Consider the following 20812-nt stretch of genomic DNA (forward strand, 5'->3'; position numbering starts at 1 on the left):
AGAGTCCCTGAACTTCATGGGAAACCCCTACATATAGTCTGTGGCCCTCGCAGTAGTAGTATAGTCCTTCATAGACATTCATTGACTCTATTATTGATGAAAATGTATGTTGATGTTTTCTATAATTTTCTTCACATCTCTGCGATAAACTGCAAACTTTTAACAATATTTTCATTCTTGCTGCTGATGTAACATTTCATCAACTATGTCTGTTGTTCATTAAAATACCCCCCCCCCCCGGCATAGATTATAAATTGGCACAATTGTACTTTAATTTCCATTTGATTATGCTGAACAGACCGCCAATTTACATTTGCAAGGACTTCATCTGGCCATAGTAGCACGCTGTCTGCAGCCATGTGAGTGAGAAAACCAGAAGCTACTGATCTGACAGCTCTGCTTATATTTTCTCTGCAACATTTTAGCGTCAAAACATCCTAAGTGTGTAATGTTAAAATCTCAACATTTGAGCTTATTCTGTTAGCGTGTATAGTGACTCCAATTGTCAGCCAGTCTGGGAATCTCGTCACTAAAAACCAAAAGTACAATATAAACATTGGCACAACTCTTGAAAAAGAAAGAAAAATAGCCATGAAAGCAGTTCTCTATCTAAGATTGTCTTTTCTGAAGCTTAAATTTAAATGATCTCACTTTTGGAAACTGCTCCACATTCCCATCATAGATGGATTGAGAGTGCTGTGACTTTTAACCTCCATTAGCCTACATTTATGTGAAAACACTCCAAGCATCAATTATTGACGGATTAACAAAGATCACTCTACTGATTTCTAATCAATAATTAGAACCTATGTAGTGTTTATTAATGCAATATTGCACTGGAGATGATTTTTATTTTGACTAAAACAAATATTAATAGGAAAAAGTTGCTTTAAACTACAAAGCTGTTGAACATTTGAGATCAGTTTTTAGGTTCGCATGATTAAAAAGAATCAAATATCTAAATCAATGCACCCCTAATCCAAAGGGTTACATTTTTATACTTTTTCATTTGTGAAGTACATTGCTATTTACAGAATCTGAGAACCAACGAATGTTTTCCGCATATACTTTTTCCCAATGTTTTCTCTAAATAATGAAATAATCTTGAGAAAACAAAGTTGATTCCTTCCTTCAAAAGCATCCACTAAACCTGAGTTTAACACACACACACCAATCATCAAGAAAATGTGTTTTCTTGAGATTATCTAGTGATCTCAAGAAAACGATTGAGAAAACGTATATGCTGAAAATGTCCACTTTCAGCTTCCGTATCTATTTTTGCTTTTACAACTTAACATTTTGCATGTTGAGCTTTGGCTTCATTTGACCAGAGCTTTAGTTGTACAGCCATGTCTTTTTAGGTTTGCAGTTGTGTCATAATTTTTCTATTTTCAGATGATGGATTGAACATTTCTCTGCTTAAAGTGCAAAGTTTGGCTCATGTTTTATAATCCAACTCTGTGCTAATCATTTTTCATAACTTTTTTCCTGAATTGTCTCCTGTGTTTCTTTCTGGTGCTGTTTGTTTGGTAATGTTTTCAGAGAAACCTCTGTGGTTTTCTCAGCAGAGGTATTTTAATAACAGAGATTAATCATATTAGTATTTACGGGTATCAGAGTTTAAAAGATTTGTATAAACAAGGTTTAGTTGCGTGTTATTTTCACCTAGTCATAACACACAAACATTTGTTGGAGTGATGTGAGAAAATGTAAAAAACATTCAAGGAAACAATTATTCAAGGCTAAAAAACCTCTTTAATGACATGCTAAACAGTGTAAATGATCTGCTGTGAGCCTTCGTAGTCAAACAAATAAAAACACCCACAAGCTCTTAGCATTGTGTCAATACAAGCAGCCACTGGCTCTGCAGGAAACCCACGGAGCAATTCACTCATGCGTTTAGCTTAGCAATCTAGAATAACATTAGTTCTGCTCTGACAATGTTTTCTTTCACCTGTCCAGACAGGATTCCCACTTTGTTCCCTGAATATATTTCTGTTAACGGTGGAGAAAAGGTTTGGAGAAATTGGAGCACAAATGTTTTAGACTGATGCTACGCGGAGTGATATGGAGGGACTCTGGCATCAACTGGTTTTGTGTTAGAATAAACAATATGCAGCAGTAGAAACAAAGATTTTTTTTTTGGAAAGAATCACAGACGATTGTAAATTTGTTTTTTTCCCCCCCATCTTTTGTACATTGATAAAATCGACTTGAAGAACCTGATATTGTGATGCACAGTACCGTCACGTATTCTGCAACATCGCCGCAATCATTCTTACTCTTCCTACCGTTTCTCATTTACTTCTTGTCGGCGGCTCCACCTAGTGGCGTGGAGTGATATAGCACGACATAACAAAACAGTTTTGTTCACTGATTTGCTGAATAATTAGAAAATCTAATGGTTTAATTTAAAAAAGAAAACATAAAGGTATTTAAACTTTTACATATTTTTTAACATTACAATCACAAACTTATTCTATTTGGCTTTTATGTAACTGACCAGCACAGATATGTGTGACATGGAGGGAAAATTATACTGTATAAATGCAGATTTGTGTTTAACCCCATCTACTCTGATATGAACAGAAACAGAAACACAAGGCATTAAAATACAAAGAGAAGTAAAACAAAACAGCCGTGGCAGGAGGAAGTCAGGGAGACTAAGGGAGGGAGACTAATTAACACAAATAGAGCTATGAAAATATCTTCAAAAGGAAAGATGAACACAGATCTAAGAGAATTAACTCCAGATCCAAGCAAGGTGGTAGGAGAAAAAAAAGTTGTTTTCTAACAGAGTGTATTAATTAAATGTTACAAACTTGAATTTAAATTGAATAATAAACACTGACAAGGTTAAGTACATATGAATTGAACATTACGTCTCCATCTCTGTTGTGTCCTGATGGACTCTCTCCCTGCTCACCACTCATTGATCCCAGATTCTCAGGAAACAGATCCATGTGAGAACAAGTCATGCATTTTGATGCTCATGTTGCCTCCATATTTCAGAAAGTTGACCTGATTGACCAAAACCAATGTGATTTTTGGATTCAGCACAAACCCCCAGACAATTTTTTTGGCTGCTGACCGCTGTTATGAGTATTTACCACATTGCAAATTTTAAACTGTAGAACTTTTTTGCAACTTCATCAGTGCAGAACCAAAAATTTGTGTCAGGTTCAAACTAAAAGGGATCAGACCCTTCGATGAAAGCGCGACCGATCAGACGGGTAGCTGTCCTCGCAGGGGCCAATAACTGATCTTCACAGTACAAAGCTGCGCAGCCTCTTTTCATGTCACTTTCATTGAGTGGAGGGCCACCGTGTGAGCTCTGTAAAGAGGCTGTGCCCATTCAAGGGACTAAAGAGGACAAAGCTGAGCTCGCCGTGGTGCCACACAGACTCACAACCAAAATAGGAACGAAGCAAAGCGACAAGGGAGGGCTCAAGAGAACAAGAGGCGGGGAGTGAATTATGTTAAATTCATCTGCTGAATACATTTACTGGAAACTGATCAAAAACTAGACCTCTGTTCAGAGACATTTCACTTATTAAAGGAGATAAAGTGACGGATATTACATATAGTTGATGCCTGAAGACATGCGCTGAGTCTCATTGGAATAATACAAACACTATGCATCAGTTTGCATGAAAATATTTAAGAAGATGCACTTTATGTGCACATCACAGACAGACACCATGGATGAAGCTGCATGTTGGTTTCCTTCTTCTTCTTCTGATGGAGCTCTGCAGTAGGATGCAGGTCTGTGTCTCCATCTGTTTGTTATCACAGATGACATCCCTGCTCTGCTCGCTCATCCTGTTTGGCTCAGCAGTCGCATCTCTTCTGGGTGAGTCCTGCAGGCTTCTCTTTCCCACTATACACCAAATAACTTTAATTACAACAATGCATTGGATTTACACCCTAACCGTATCCCAGTTTGGATTTGAGGAGTGCACAATGATGTTGTCTTGCTAATCCACAATTAACAAAGAGCAAACAAATTTAACTGAAATATCATCTTTAAAGAATTAAGATGATGTAGGAAAATTTTTTCTCAACTTGGAGAGATTGATATTGGTTCATAAATGACTTTTACCTTTTAATACGGTTTCTTTTAATTTTATGCATGTTTATGTCCAGGACAAAGCATTTAAATAATTCTTCAGCAACACAATGTATGCACTAAGATGCAAAATGCATCATAAATCCATAGGATTTATAGCAGCTTTAGTTTGCATCATAAAGTTCTTGCACCATATAATATTTATAGTAAAAACTAAATATATGTTATGTAGAAAACAATTTTTAGCCGTGAGAAAATATTTTTGCAGAAGTTTAAAATACTGCTCTGAGAAAGGATTGCTAGTCAGAAAGTATCGACTCCTTTTGGTTTGTATTTTTAACAAAATGCATCCACGGTGTCACTGTGCATGAATTTATGCTTTATTGTTACCACTGGATGTTTCTTATTGTAATGAACTGTGGTTATTGTGGTGGAGGATGGATGCGGTGGACCCAGGTATTGGTGAAAATGATGGTTTTAATGAAGAGAAACACAAAATCCAGGCAGCACAGGTGAGCAGTGAGGCTAGGAGCTCTGTCACTGGTAGCAACTGGAAACCAGCTGATAGGTTTATTTTGTCATAACCTGCAAAGAATCAGCCAGAGACATAATTTTTCTAACACCAGCACACGAATGAACCAGAGCAGGGTAGACCAGACACAAGGATCCGACAGGGAGAAGGGCACACAGGTGAGTTTAAATACACAGGGAGATAATCAGGGGGAACAAGGAACAGCTGGAGACAGTCAAGGGAAAGACTCAGTAATATAGAAACATACACAAAAAACAAATCCTTACACTTATTGAAATTTTGATGCAATTTACACCCTGCTTTGCTTTTCATATATTGATTCACCCAGTAATGTTGACTCCATCAACCTTTAGTTCTATTAATTTGCCAGGAAATTTAATTTATGAACCTTTTTATGAATTGTTTTATCTGAATTCTACCATAAACTTGAGGCATTTATTATCCATAGTCACTTCAAAAACAATATTTTTTTCTATCCTTTTCATCATCCTGATAGTTTTTACACAAACCAAATGGAAAACAGTTATAAATAAGCACATATTCTGTGAGAGATTCCAAACTTCCCCAGTGGTTGCATTTCTGAATGATAACTGGATTTAATATCTGTTAAACGTGTCTCTAATATTTCTGGTTTCCAGGTTTGGAGGATGTTTTCTTTAGTCCCCAGGACCAGACAGTGAAAGAAGGAGAGGCTGTTTTCCTGCAGTGTGTGTCTGGAGAAAGTTCGCCTGCAGCAAACGTCTCATGGCTCAAAGACGGACGGATCGTCACAAGAGGCAGACAGTTTCAGGTGAAGCAGGTCGAAACAGAACATTTTAATTGGTTTTTACATCCTAATTGGTCGCTTAGAGAGACATTAAGCAGATTTTTTTTCAGAAAAAAATATGTTTTATCTAGATCTTGTACTTCTAAGTTCTGTCTAAACTTTTAACATTTTAATTTATCTGCAGTCTGTTTAAAAACTCCTGATTAACTCTGACTGAACAGTTTGATAGCTTTAAAACCTTCTCAATCACCTACAATGATGCTAATGATGCCAATTATCGTTACTTTCCAGATTTCTAGAACTCACTCAATTAATAAAAACCAAATTCAGTCAACAAGGTCATATTCTAATTTAATCTTGAATCTATTGCTGCTGATAAACTCTCTTCTATTAAGTGAAAAAAAACATTATTTTTTGTAACTTCGTCCTTGTTCTTTTCTTTTGATGTTTTTCTTTTGCTCAGGATTTTTACGCTGATTTTTTCTTCGTATTTGTATCAGCATAAAAAGCTGAATGCATTTAGATGGATCATTGTCAGAATGTGTTTGCTTTACATGCTACTTTCTCAATCAATCTTAAATATTTGATTAGACGAATCGCTTATTTTGAAATCTGAAGTTTTTGGTAGCTTGGAAAGAGACGCAGAGAAAAATAACACATTTAGATAAAAAGTGTCATTTTACTGATAATTTAACAAAGCTTTCTGATTTCTTTCATGTTAAGGGGGAATATGGAGGAGGACAACAGAAGAAAACTTCAGGCACGCTGCACCTTTTCAATGCAACATTGCAGGATGATGGGATATATGTTTGTGTCGCACACAACTCTCTGCTGAACATCAGCAGGAGGAGTAAACCAGCTAAGCTAACTGTGGAAGGTGAGAACAAACTCTTTTAAACACAAACAGCCACTTCCTGAAAAACGCTTGCTCCACCCACAACATTTATGACTAACTCAGTCTGTGCGGTAGGTGTTCCTCTGGGTCCGAAGCTCGTCCAGGGCCCTGACAACATCACGGTTACCATGGGAACTGAGGTCTCCATGCAGTGCACAGTCCGTGGCTTCCCTGTTCCCATGGTGCACTGGTTCAAAGACGGCTGCCTCCTGTCGAGGTGCTCGGCCGCATTCAGCCTCCTGAACAATGGGCAGCTGCTCATACTGAGGTCAGACACTCCAGAGGACAGCAGAGAAACATTCAGTTTCTGCTCTCCTGACAGGCTCGTTTTAATGCTGCACAACACGTCTCAAAGCATGTGTCAAACTCGAGGCCAAATCTGGCCCGCCGTAGATTTTTATGTTGCCCTCTAGACTCCAAATTACATCAATAAGTCCCACCAGTTTCTCACAAATCTGCAAAATTCTGATAAAATCAACAGATTGCCACATTTTTTCTAATTTTACTGAAAATGTTTTTCTCAAAATTGGTCAAAAACATTGGGTTAAATGGACTGCTGCCTCAGCCTTACTTGATTATAGTCTGTGACTGTTACAGCGAGGAATAAAATCATACATTAGAGCAAATATCATAAAGATTCCTTACAAATATTTCTAAATTAGCACCACAAAATCTGTAATTTTGACTAGAAAAAAACACAAAAACAAACAAAATCCTGGAGTGACATCTATTTATTACTATTTTAACAGTTTATTGGGTTTTATCAATACAATCTGGCACAACTGGTCCTCTAAGAGTGCTCAGATTAGTGATATGGCCCAAAATGACACTGAGTTTGAGCTGGTAGAAATGTTGTCCTTTGCTTGTCTCAAATTCTACCATAGAAAACGTTTTAAAAAAAGAACCTGCAGCCCTAACTCCAGTCACTGATGTGAATCTGGTCGCTACAACCCATAGATAATCAGATAAACAGATGGTGATTCACAGGTACGTCAATAATCAAGTACCAGAAATGTGATATACATTCAATTCCTTCCTGATGTTTCACATATAATAGGAAAAAAGACTGATGGCAACATCCTTAGTGATTCTAACTCCACCAAACATACACGTACAAACTCACAAATACTCGTTTTAGTGATTTGCTTAAATGTATCATTCATTAATGAACGTTGGTTGTTTATTTTATATTTGGTGAGTTGGAACCATGTCTTGATTTATTTTTGTCAAAAAAAAGTTTTTTATGAATTTAGTTTTTGTTTGATTTGTATTTCATTTCTCATAATCACTGTAGAAAACCTTGGTGTTTTAGACCAATGTTGCCCTGAGGCAACAAACCCAGATCTGGTTCTGGGAGGCGTCAGGGTCCGATTTGATGATTGATATGTAATCAGGGACCACAAGCTCCCAAATAATGCAGGAAAATATTTTTCCCCCAAAAATAAAAAGTCATGCCATAGAGGGCTAATTTGTAAAAATTATAGAATATATAGGTTGAAATATTAATGCTCTGGATTATAATGTTGGAGAAGCAGCTGACAAAATCTACAGTTTCTTTCATCTGGTCTTAATCTTGATGAAAATTGTATTTGTATTTAAATTAAAGTCCGGCAATTTACAAACCCACAAAGCTCAACATCAGTCTTTATTTTCATAAAGTGAATGATTTTCTTTCAACATTAGTGTTTTATTTTTGAGTTTACTGCAGCTTTGCAAACAGTTCTTTGATTACATTTTTATGAGTTCTGTTTCTGAAGATCATAGCAACGTTAGTAAATCCTATTAGTACGAGTACTAAGACAAAAACGGAAGATTTTGAATCTTTGAATTTGCGTTTTTATCTGCTGAAATCAAAAGTTTCATGTGTGTTTGTATTAGAAATGTGACAAAGCAGGACGAAGGCTGGTATCACTGTGAAGCATCAATCCAGGAAGAGACTATCAAGTCACAGTCAGCTTTCCTGCTTCTAGCCGGTACTTTGAATTTTAACAAAATTATCAAAAAGCAATTACTGTCCCACATTTGAACATGCAGTCATGTGTTTTCAGACATGCATTGGAGTTTTGTGCAGCAGCCCTCAAGCCTGACTGTCAGGAGAGGAGAAAACGTGACGCTCACCTGCAGACCTCCATACAGTCGACCAGAAGCTGATGTGTCCTGGTTCAAAGGCAACCAGCTTCTCTCTCCAGCAGTAAACATGACTGTGTTACCCAGTGGAGACCTCTTCTTTCACAGGTCTCTCTTTTAAAACACATATAATTGGATAAATTACTAAAATATCTTCCACTCTAGCAAAACTTTCTGCATTTTTCATGCTTTTCCTTCAGCATCCAGGAGCATGATGGTGGCGTTTACTTCTGCAGGGCGTCGAACTCTCACCTCCAAAGATTCCTTACTTCTAGAAGAGCGACTCTGACTGTGCTGGGTGTGGGAAAAACACAAAACTACAAATGCTGCCCCAGAATGCAGGGCAAAAACACACAATCTTAAGTGTTTCTGTTCTAGTTTATAGTGCAAGTATCTTAATACACTTGAAATAAGACTAAACTAACTTACAAGTAACTTTTCAGCAAGTAATTGGGACTTAAAATGACAAGAGGCCCTAAAACAGCTCATTCTGAAAGTAAGTTGTCTTACTTCAAAGTCTACTAATATATTTGGACTAGAAACTAGACCAAAACACTTGTTAAGATTTTGTGTTTTTCCAGAGTCGCATGAAAAAAATGAGTTTGGGTTTCAGAAACTTTATTTCTTCTTTCTCTTTCTTCCTGTAGCTCCTCCTTTAGTGAAATTGTGGCCCACAGTATTGATGGTTCCTGTGGGAGCCCCAGCAGTGCTGCAGTGTGAGGTGTCCGGTCATCCTTTGCCCTCCATCAGCTGGATGAAAAGAGGCCACTCCAAGCAAACCGGAGGGAAAGTTGCACTAGGGTAGGTTGCCATGTTGGTGTGTTGAATAAAACACTTAACAAAAATTTTAAAAAGCGATACTGTTTAAAAATCTCATTCTTTTGTTTTATTCTCGCAAAGAATACAAGTGTCTTGTTTTTCCATGTTTTTAAAGGGAACCTGTTATGCAAAATTCACCTTTTGCACATTTTGTACTTCCTTTTTGGGTCTCTACTGCTTCTAGAAAACACCCACTCATTTCTTGGCAGTAAGTTAATGTTGTTTTACTATCTGAAATATGAGCCATTTCCAAAATGTCCATGGACCTTACTGTAATCTTACAACACAAGTAGAGATCCAGCACATTTGGTCAGCTGGTTTTACCGCTATATGCGCTGTACAATGGCTGCTGGAAAAGAGAAGTGTTTTTGTTATTGACTTACCATCTAGAAACCACTCTCTATATTTTTGTTGGTTATGCAGGAGGCTCTACTTCTGCTTTTCAAAGATGTACGGTTGTATGATTGCACATTTTATTTCATCCACTTTCACATGAGTGTAAATGTTGAGTTTGGGGACGTGGCCATCAGCAGGTTATTTTGATTTAAAATGACAAGAGGCCCTAAAACATCTCATGACACTAAAATCTCATTATTTAAGGATGAATCTGCACAAAAGATCTAATGAACATATATTGTATAACCCATAGATCTGTCCCAACCTGTTCAAGGAAGCATAATATTTCACCCTTAAAGTTGTCTTCTACACAGTGTTGATCTGCTTTTTCTCTAACTTTGTATCCAGTGCTTGAGTATTTGAAAAATATAATTTCTTACTTATTAATTGACTTCATTCGTACCGTGTGCCTCTCTCATCCAGACAGAGAAATGCTACTCTCTACATCCAGTCAGCCAGGATCTACGACGAGGCGGTCTACGTGTGTGAAGCCTCCAACGTTTTGGGAAGAAGCCACAGCACAGCCCTGCTGAGAGTTGCTGGTAACCCTTACTCTTACTTTGTACTGAATTTATATCTAAAGGTTCTTGGTCCAAAATAAGAAAAGTCTACATTCATGATGATGTTGTGATACAATAAGCTAAAAAACACAACCTTCTCTGGGAATGAAGCACCGTTTCCACAAATCAGTAATCAAATCATTTTCATCTTGTCTTAAAATGCATAAAATATACATTTTGTGTAGTTTTTGCTTAATTACTGCTCTTTTTTGAGTCTTTATATTCCAGGTAACAAATAATCAATTACTAAATTAGTTGATGAGTATTTGAATAATTGATTAATCATGATTAATCCGATTAATCGTTTCAGCCCTAATCATTATATATTCAGGATTTATCTTTTTTTTCCCCTCCCCTCCACGGGGTCTTTTTGTGGGCTCTAGTGTCCCTTATATTAAAGTAGGCTGACAGAAAAGGGGGAGGGAGAGGGAGGAAGACATGAGGTAAATGTCGCCGGGTCCGGGATTCAAACCCGCGACGGCCACGTCGAGGACTCAAGGCCTCCAAACGTGGGTCGCGCTGTCCCTACGCCACCACAGCACGCCCCAGGATTTATCTCTTTGATTAACTGTTCCACTACAGCTCACATTGAAAAAGAAATTATAAATTTGTCAAACATGGACAATAAATAACTAATAACTCAAAATATTCCATGTTTTGTTTGGGCAATTATACTTGCAGCAGTCGTATGTACATAATGGATCCTTTCTTTTTTTCTTCTTATTTCCAGTGAGTCCCATTATTGTGACTTTTGCAAGCAGAGTGAGCAGCACCGCCGGGTCATCAGTGGTTCTGCCCTGCAGAGCAGTTGGGGTTCAGCCCATCACATACAGCTGGACCAGAGCAGAGACTCGCTCTCCCATCAGCCGCACTGAAACCAAGCATGTTGACGGTGAGTCCTGGATGCGAAGTTTCATCTCCACACTCAGCCTAGATGCAACTACATGTCAGCTCTGCTTGATTCATAACTTATGTAGAAAATGGAGCCCTGCACATTTCCAGAGTTCAGCATTCGGATGCAGGAGAGTTCGTCTGTACTGCTGAGAACAGAGCTGGACGCCACCAGAGATGCACAGTCCTCACCGTCACAGGTGTGTTTATTCCTCTTCAGAAGCTGCTTTAAATTACAAATGTGCGCAAAGCTATGTCGTTATTCCCCTAATGTCGGAAAAAACTAACAATTTCGCAATTGCAGTGTTTCCATTAAATGAGAAATGCAATTAAAATCACGTGAATAAGTCTGTTCACTCGATAAGTCATAAAAATAGCATGCAGCGCCTCATCCTCCTACTACTTCCTGTCGTCTTTTCCGTCTTTTCAGTCAGTAGTAGCATCCTGCTGTTGGTCACATGACTCGTGATTTAAAAAAAAGTGTTTCCATTGCAGTTTTATTGAAATACACGGATTTTGATGCAGCTGAAAAACAACCTCATCCCAGCACAAAAACGTTTTATCTAAAAATGTTTTGTCAAAAAATTCCATGTTTCCATTGAGCAAATTTATTTTCATAATTACAATTCGCACAATTATCTGTGAATGAAAAGGCAGCAGTTCATACAGATTAAAATGGAATTAAAACAGAGAATGATTCAAAGCTTTACTTGAAATCTGGCGATTTAATTACTTTTTAATCTTTCTGGAGGTTTTTTCTTCTCTTGTTTGGATTTAATTATTGATTCTGTAAATATTTCTTATACTAAAACTACAAAGAGTGGAATCGTTTATTTGTAATGAACACTTAAGAATACAACACTTATGAATTATTTCTCTTTGACTTGGTTTTGAATCTCATTGGTTGCAGTTGGAGCGTTTATGGACTGTAAGAACTATTATTATTATTTTTGTGTGTGCCTGTGTGATTTAGATCAAATAAACTATCTAAATGTTTACTATTAAATGTGCAACTGAAAATCAGATTAACTCTGCAAAAACATGACAGATAAGTGACCTGAAAAAGATGGATTTCTGCATGAGTTTCTGTTTCTGATTCTCCTTGATGCTGTTTTTGCTGCTAAGCTGAAGATCGTCCTGCTTATAGAGAGAAACAGACAAAGCTGGTTCTGTCTGCTGTGAGTAAAGATGTGAAAACCTTTCCTCAGGCTTGTGTGGAAAATCATTGTGCAGATTGTTTATTTGCTTTTCATGCATCATTTCAGTTCTCAACAAAGCTTCATAAATGGCGACGTTCCCTTATTTATCATTATAACATGCAACATTTGTGGTTTTCATCCATTTGATACCTTTGTGGTTAATGATGTTTCAGGGTCAAATGAATTTGTTCTCATGAAATCCTTTGTTTTGATATTTTTAAGAGCTCTAATGTTAGCGAAGATCATCATGTTTCAGCTGAGCAGAACCTTCAACCAGCTCATCATCCCCATCTGATGGCTCAGCAAAAGTTAACAACATGTACGTATTTTCAGAAAAAGCTCTCTGTAGGTAACAATAACTACTTTTGTTTTTGCATGATTGTCAGCTTGTGTTGTTTTGTTTTCTGGGTGTGACGTTAATTTTTTTGAATGGTTACGATTCAGCGACAAAACATTCCTTCAAGATTTTAAAGACATCAACTTACATAGGTTTGTTTTCCTTTATTTTATTTTTAACTTCAATTTTTCAAATTCTTTGAACCAAAGTTGTTGCAGAGCATGTCAGACTCACTTGCCTGGTCTCGTTGTGTTTATTAAATTATTTTGACAGATTTTAGTCGTTTTGGTAAACGGAAGAAAGCAATTAGTAAAATTGTTGCAAATCAAAAACACAAAAGACTAAACCAAACTTCTTCTCCACTGTATTTGGGATTAACAATATTCTTGAAATGATTAAATTTCTCAGTTTAAAGGCTAAACAAAATAAGCCACAAAAAAGTAAATTTGGTTTCCTTTAGACTGTTTGAATAACTTTACTTTTATGACAAGGAATTAAAAGGCTGCAGCTTGATCAGCCTCCAGTGACACTAAACAATTAAATAAACGGTATGAAAAATATTTATGAGCATAAAACTGACAACCAAGATCAAACTTTAGTCTCTCTTATAGGTGAACAATGTGTGTTGATAGAAAAAACAGCAAATGCATTAAACCATACACAATGCAAAACACAAAATCTTCTGAGGTATCTTTGGTCTAAGTTTTAGTGCAACTATTATAGTCCACCTTAAGACAAAACTATCTTAAAAGTAACTTTTCAGCAAGTTAAATAAGCTTGTGTTAAGTTTGAGTGATTATTGACTATAGATGCAAAGAGTACAACTTCCACTAGCAGATTTGTTTTAACTTAAAACAGGAAAAATTAGAAAAAATGTCACAAATTATTGACTAAAAACAAACTTACATATTTTTTTGAAAAGTTACTTTTAAGTGAGTTTTGTCAAATTTCAAATGTACTAACACCAAGTGTACTAAACCAAAAGTAAAGTAAAATAAATTGTCAGTTGTGGTTGCCAATTTTACTGTATAAATCTGGTAAAATTTGGATTTATAGGATTTTACTGTACAAATACATTAAAATTCGTATTTATATGGTAAAATTCTGCCACAGCTGCTGGTATTTTATCATTGATGTTTGATGTTTTTATAGTGTACCTACATTTTCCATACACCACTCATTAAAGTTTGTAAGAATTGTTTGTAAACTTGTAAAACAAAGCTTTGAGAATCTGATATTTCTTATTGTTTTCCAACCAGTATTAAAAACAAAACTTTTTACTTTAGTAAAAACCAACATATGAACATTTCCTTCATGATTAATTATATCTCACATTTCAATAAAAGAGAAACATTAACCATTTTTCTGTACATTTCCAGGTTTCAGCTGCAGCAACACAACCACCTCTCCAGCGTTTTCAAGAAAATTCACAGTTGAGTTAAAGGCGCCGCCGTCGAGACCTGATCAGATTTTGGAGGAAGTGATCCATCCAGCCCAGCAGCTTGTTGCTACGCAGATACAGCCTCCAATATTGCCGCCTCCACCGCATCCAAACTTCCTGTCAGGAGATCTCAACCCCAAACTTCCTCTGGAAAAGGATCAACATTTAACTTCTACTAGTCCACCACTCGGTTCAACGCCGGCAGCTACCAGTCAGGGTTTCAGTCCGACATCGACGTCACCACATCAGTTTCTGCAATCTAAAGAAAATAATGAGTCTCCAGTGGATCTAAAAGACAAACTGATGTGGTCGGAAACACCAGTGCCAACACAGATTTCTGTTTCCCAGATTAAAATTAAACCCTCAGATTCAGTGAAAGTTACTTCAGAAGGGGAATTGTATAATTTAAAACCCCATTCTTTCCACCAAAGGAATATCCTCTCCAAAAATGAGACATCGTCACACATTTCTCCAAATAAACCAACTGCTTTGCACTTTTCAGCTTCTCCCCAACAAACAACTCACTGGCCTGCCACACCATTGAGTTTTCTCCCAAAGTTTCATCTTGAAAGCCCCGACATGCAACTTCCACCATCTTTAATCACCAGACCTCCGCCATTACAGTTTGATGATCGACCCACAACAGCAACCTTAAACCCTGGATCATCTCAGCAGCACCACCCAGTATCAGACCCAGTAAACACCAGTCATGTGTACTGGTTGAATCAGGCGAACTCCACACAGAAAGATCAAGCATCCAACAGCACAAAGCTGACAGACTGGAAAAAGAGGAACACCTCCCAATCCCCAATGACCAGCAACGATCCCATGTGGGTGAAATAATCAGTTTTTATTCAACCTTTTGAATATTTTCTCTACATTTAATTTTTTATTTAATGTACTCGATATTAAATAAGAATAGTTCATGTAACAACTATAAGAAATCTTGAATGAAAAGGAGCAGAAAGAAGTATCTGCCTGTTAATTCAGACATTAAAATTAACTTTTTCAACTCATATTTCAAAACACAACAAACTCTCAGCTTATTAATTTCGCTCCATCAAAATGATTTCCACATTTCTTTTAGGTAGAGAAAGAGATTTAGATCTGCATAAACCGACACCTTTAATTTAAATTTATCTTTCTATCGTCATTGTTCTCAATCTAAATTTGACAAAAATCTCACTTCTTGTCAAGTCTTATTTGCTTTCTATTTTTACAAATCTGTTTTTAATATTGCTTGGTAAAAAAAAAAAAAAAGAACACAAATTTTAAGATGATGTACTCTATCAATTATTTAACTGTATAAGTATTGGGTTTGTGTTAACAGCTCTCTTCTGCAAAAGAAGAATCAACTCCATAGAAGTAAATGGTTTTGAATGATAGTTTTCCATTTTTTTGATGCTTTTTTACTCATTTTTATGACCATTCCTTATTTTTCAGGAACACACTTCAAAATATGCTTAGCATAGCATGTAAAACAGGGATGTAGACGCAGCCAAAGAAAAATATTTGAAACACTTATTGAACGCTTAGAGAACTCTTAATTTAAAACCATTTTCAAAGATTTCCTGTAAGTATAAGCCAAAAATTCCCAGATTAGTTTAAAATGTATCAAATTATTGTAGAGGTTGCTTGTTGTGTGAGAAATCTAATTTGTATTCTCTCCCAGAGGAACACAACAGTCGCCATCATGGCTGCCTGCACTTGAGAAACATGACATCCCCATTGTGGTGGGAGTCGGCATATCCCTGGCTTTTATCTTCATAACCGTCACGTTTTATTCGGTCGTCCAGAAGAACGAACCTTTACCTCCAGGTCGAGCAGGTAGCACGTTATTTTATTTTCTGATTGTCCTAAATGGCTGAAAAATTCAGATTTTTCCACAAAACTAGCAGATCGAGATTAGTGTCCTTACTTTCACAACACATTGAAATCACTGTGTTTACATGTCAAAAGACAAGAAGCATTATTTTAAATGCCATTAGTAGAAACATATTAGCTTAAAATGTATTAGATTGTTTTAGTGATTTGCAATACATGCACAGATATAATAAAACAATAATCCTTTAAATTCTTTTTTAAATAAAAAGGTTTCAAGACAGATTTATGTCTGGAGATTAACTTTGTCATTCAAAAATTTTACTCTCACTTCCAATTCTGTATTTTGACTCAGCAACAAGATATATCTGACAGTTACATGTAAAATAAAAAGTTTGATTGTTTTTTTTTTACCTAAAAATGGCTTGCTTCACACCACATGTGCTAACAAATTAGCTGTCAATACTTTACAGTAACAGGTTGACAAGCTGAACTCTTGTCTTGATGTGAAACAAGCATTAATGTTGTAAAGGTCATGGAGAGGACAGTATTATGTAAAATATGCCCCAGAAAATGTTAATACTCTTATGAAATAAGAGAATTAACTAAATTAATTTAATTTATTTATCCTAAAACAATCTAAATGTAGGTACATTTCTGCTTCTTCATAGAAAGCTAAATGAGTTTCAAATAAAGACTGCTTACTACTTTTAAACATGCTTTTATATGAGCCAAGAAAAGCTAGCCGACATAGTCTGTTTAGCTTTAGGTTAAATAACTTTTTCCACATAAAGGTTTAACAACCTCTTAAAGCTAAATAACATCCAGGTGCTTTTAATATTAAATCTATTTCAAAATTAAACCTTTACATCTTTTCTGTTTTGTTTTACCAAAATCTTATCTAAATCAGTTTCTTAGCCTATTTAATGTAAGCTAACATAAACTAAATCTAAGCTTTTCATTTGTTTAGTTTTTCCTATCAACTAATGAAAACAGCTTTAAAAAGTTACATTGAAGACTAATAAAAAACAAAACATTCTATGTGAAACAGGAAAACCCAATTACCGAACTCACTTTAGTTAACTAAATTAACTAAACTAGCTTTTTTTGATTACTTTAAGGGAAACTTGGTAAAACATTTAATCAGCTAAATAAAGCAACTTTCAACATTTAGCTCTTGTTACTGGTAAAGTCATTTATTCATAAAAACGTGGCTGTTATTTTCCTCAATTATTATTATTTTTTTCATGTTGACAGAATTGGCTAAATTAGCTTATCGTCTAAGCAATCTTAACAAAACCCCCCTTAATTTTAATGTTAGCCACATCCTTGGCAGCTCAAAGGAATCTTGGAGTCCCAAAAAGACATGCTGACCACCAAGCTGCTGGACACACGTATGAAAACAGGTGAATATAAAACTACAAAACACAAAAACATGCAAAAGGCAGCCCTGAGGATCTTAAACAAACATAACGTAACTTAAACATCAGCTGTCTGTGTGTGCAGAGCTTTTGAGGATGATGACTCTGTCACCGTGATTGAGCAGAGCCCCAACACGTCAGATACTCGGGCCCGACCTCCAGGGCCCAGCCTGGTCATTGTGCAGATGGAGCCAACATTTGAGGAGATTCAAGATGTCTGCCACCCTGCAGCGGACCACTACTCAGTGACTGTGGAGACTCATCCTGAGCCCACTGTTGACACCAAGGTCTGAAATCACACATATAAAATTAATTTTACTAATTTTAACCTAATTTCCAAGCATTAGGTTAGGAAATTAGAGGGAACTTATTAGGCTTTCTTGAACAGGTTAGATCTACGGGCCGCACAAAACGTGTTCCTCCCAATTTTTACACAAAATCATTCTTAGATTATGAGATTTTAATCTGATCAGTTCTGCCCATTTTGAGCTCCTTTCATAATGAGCTGTTTTAGGGCGTCTTGTCACTTTAAATCAAAATAAGCTGCTGCTCGCCACGCCCCCTAACTCAATGTTTACACTTGCATGTGGAAATGGCTGCAACAGATGCGTAATTATACAACCGTATATCTTTGAAAAGCAGAAGCAGAGCCTCCTGCACAATCAACAAAAATGCAGAAAGTGGTTTGTGGATGGTAAGTCAGCAACAAAACACTTGTCTTTTCCAGCAGCCATTGTACAGCGCATACAGTGGTAAAATCAGCTGACCAAACATGCTGGAGCTCCACTTGGGTTGCTAGGTAACAGGCTGGGTGTGGCTGGGGTTGCTAGAAAGCGGCACATTGTTGCTTAACAATCAGGAGGTTTTTAAAACAGGTAATTTTCCAGACACCAATAAATATTAACTTATTGCCAAAAATCGGCTTTGTGTTTTTCTTAAACTGTTTTTAGAAGCAGTTGAGACCCAAATGGAAAACATAAACATAAACAAAAACCTAACAGGTCCCCTTCAACAAAATCATCAATACTTTTTGGGGATTTCTTTTTCTTTCTTTTTTCCACCCATTTTTAAGATATCTACAAGGATCCACTTAACTCCTTTTTCTATGGAAGAGGATTAGGGCCAATAATTAAAAAAAAGAATCCTGACTTTAAACTCTAAATCTAAATATAATTGTGTGTCTGTCAAAATGAAAATAACCAAACATTCTCAGGTGTACGTTAATTATGTTGTTATTATATAAAAATAATCACATAACTGTTTCTTTCTTGCCATAGGATTTGTAAGACTTTGCTTTTTAGCCTGTCTCAAAAGTATTTGGTAGATTTTTTTCTAATTTTAAGATCTTCTTCTGTATTTTTCAGATTGACTCGTCGCTGGAGGAAGATAAGAGATGCAGTTTGTCGCTGCCCAGCATCCAGCTGCAGTCCACTGAGGACTGGACGAGCATCTCAGGGGACAACCACAGCGCATGCCAGGACGCCTTTCCCCCTCCATCCTCTTTACCCTCTCGCTCCCCGTCCCCGCCCTCCAGACGAGAAGACACTCTACACTCCTCTCTAACGCTGCGCAGCGCGGAGCCTTGTGCTGCACCCATCCACCACAGCCTCAGCATCTCACACGGCAGCCCTCCTCTGCTCGTCTCACATCACGTCTCTCTGGGGCTCACCTCTGTTGCTGTTGACGTCCAGGTCTATCCTGCAGCTTCTGCTTCAACGGCAGTAAGCAGCAGCACTCACATCAACTCGGCTTCGAACTCAGCCTCTGTGACTGCGCCGTTGTTTAGTCCTCCGTTGTTCAACAGCCAAGAGAACGACGATCGATCGACGGGCAGGTTGCATCAGAGTAAATAGCTTCTGACAGACGTTTGACCAAGGAGGAGACGGTGAGCACTTGTATCTTATCATAAACAAACTGTAAATACTTAGCATTAGAGCTATTAATCGTATTAACCGATTAACCGATTATTCAAATAATCGCCAACCAATTTAGTAATCGATTAATTGTTAACTGGAGTATACAGGCTCTAAAAAAGGTCATTGGCTGAAAGAACAACATTGTCAGAGTCGTAATTAAACCAAAAACTGTACAAAAATTTTATACATTTTGCATTTAAGATAAAAAAAACTCCTCAAGTGACGTAGTTTTTGCTTCATCTGGTTCAAATTGTGTAAAAAAAAATCTATTAAGCACCTTTTTCTGTCCAGTAATGAATCGGTTAATCCAAAATATAAAGATATAGCTGCACTATACTGATAAGTCAAGCAGAAAGCGCTGAGCTTTTAACATGTTGATAGAAGTATTTTGTTCGCTGCAGAAGCATTGTTTGCTATAAATGATCAAGCTTTCACTAAAAGAATGTTATGTTATTGCATTGTAGGCAATAGCATATTTATTTGCATCTTTTAATGTATTTTTTATTTTGTATAAAAGATTTCTGTCATTAAATTAAAAAAATTTACAATGTGACAATTTTTTTACCAGATTAATTGATTAATCATCAGAATAGTGACAGAATAATTGATTACTAAAATAATCGTTAGTTACAGCTTTAATTATATTGTATTCAAATAGAAAGTATGTTTATTTTAATTCATGCTGAGAGATTGATTTGCTGGTTTAAAAGTTACATATTGTACATCTTTAGACATGTTTAGTCTTTTTGAGTTTATTTTGCTCTTAACCACAAAGGCCCACACACAACTGTTCTGACTTTCTGAAGTATTTTCAAGGTTTCGTTTTGGATTTTGTCTGCATTTTTGCTCATTGTCCACCCAAAAGTAAAAATTGTCAGAAGAATGTACAAAACAATAACACAAAGCACACTCTGATATATTTTAAACATAATGTCAGCATCAATCAGTACAATCCTTAGACTTATTAGATGAAAACTTGATGTTAATTTGAAAGATATTACCTTTCTTATCCTATTTTCCCTATATTCGAACGCACATGACTTTTGATTGTGTTTTTTTTGCCAGTGTTATATGTATGTATTTATATTCTCTACTCTGCTATGGTTATTGCTGAACACGGGCACAGTAGTATATTATTCATCTCAGAGATGTTGAGTGCTGTTTAGATGCTGACTGGCAATAAATCATGAGTGGTAAACAAAGAAAAAACAACATAACATTAATGAATCTGAACGATATAATGAAGAAAAATAAAAATGGAGGACGCATTATTGAATTAAAACATGTTTTTAGTATGTAAAACTTGTTTTGTTTTGGGTAAAGCAGGTTTCTTTTTTTTTTTATCTCTGCACCCTGGGGATAAAAATCTTTTCGTCTTTGAATATGTTCATTTTTTTATTTATTTATTCTTTATCGTATCTGTATATAGTTCAAGTAAAATCCTTTAAATGTTTTGTGTTTAGTAAAACAGCCAAGGAACCCTTACTTATGACATCTCATTCTTTATAACAAGGTATTTGACTGTTACGAGATATTTTTGTTTACCAAAGGAGGGTCACTGTCAATAAAACCCTGACATTTCACCCTAAGTGTTGGCTGAATGTTTCATGTTTAATTGGCGG

At 36.3% G+C, this 20812-nt stretch overlaps 1 protein-coding gene across 2 annotated transcripts; it reads left to right on the forward strand.

The window, feature by feature from the left end:
* Nucleotides 1–3479: 3479 nt before the first annotated feature.
* On the forward strand, nt 3480–20773 carry LOC114154909 (roundabout homolog 3). 2 transcript variants are annotated; one of them, XM_028034391.1, is made up of 12 exons: nt 3480–3853; nt 5240–5391; nt 6091–6244; nt 6338–6530; nt 8141–8235; nt 8311–8497; nt 8590–8687; nt 9037–9190; nt 10028–10146; nt 10895–11056; nt 11142–12573; nt 13971–14714. In XM_028034391.1, exons 1-11 carry the CDS (start codon nt 3706–3708, stop codon nt 11285–11287), a joined length of 1608 nt encoding a protein of 535 aa, XP_027890192.1. In that variant the 5' UTR covers nt 3480–3705; the 3' UTR covers nt 11288–12573; nt 13971–14714. The 2 variants fall into 2 exon arrangements, with proteins under 2 accessions (XP_027890192.1, XP_027890191.1); XM_028034390.1 differs by lacking the exons at nt 3480–3853; nt 5240–5391; nt 6091–6244; ... (5 more) ...; nt 10028–10146; nt 10895–11056 and adding exons at nt 15705–15859; nt 17175–17259; nt 17360–17561; nt 18639–20773 and having other exon boundaries at nt 11297–12233; nt 12477–12573; nt 13971–14862.
* Nucleotides 20774–20812: the final 39 nt, after the last annotated feature.

Source organism: Xiphophorus couchianus, chromosome 12 (genome assembly GCF_001444195.1).
Source record: "Xiphophorus couchianus chromosome 12, X_couchianus-1.0, whole genome shotgun sequence".
Classification (NCBI taxonomy): Eukaryota; Metazoa; Chordata; class Actinopteri; order Cyprinodontiformes; family Poeciliidae; genus Xiphophorus; species Xiphophorus couchianus.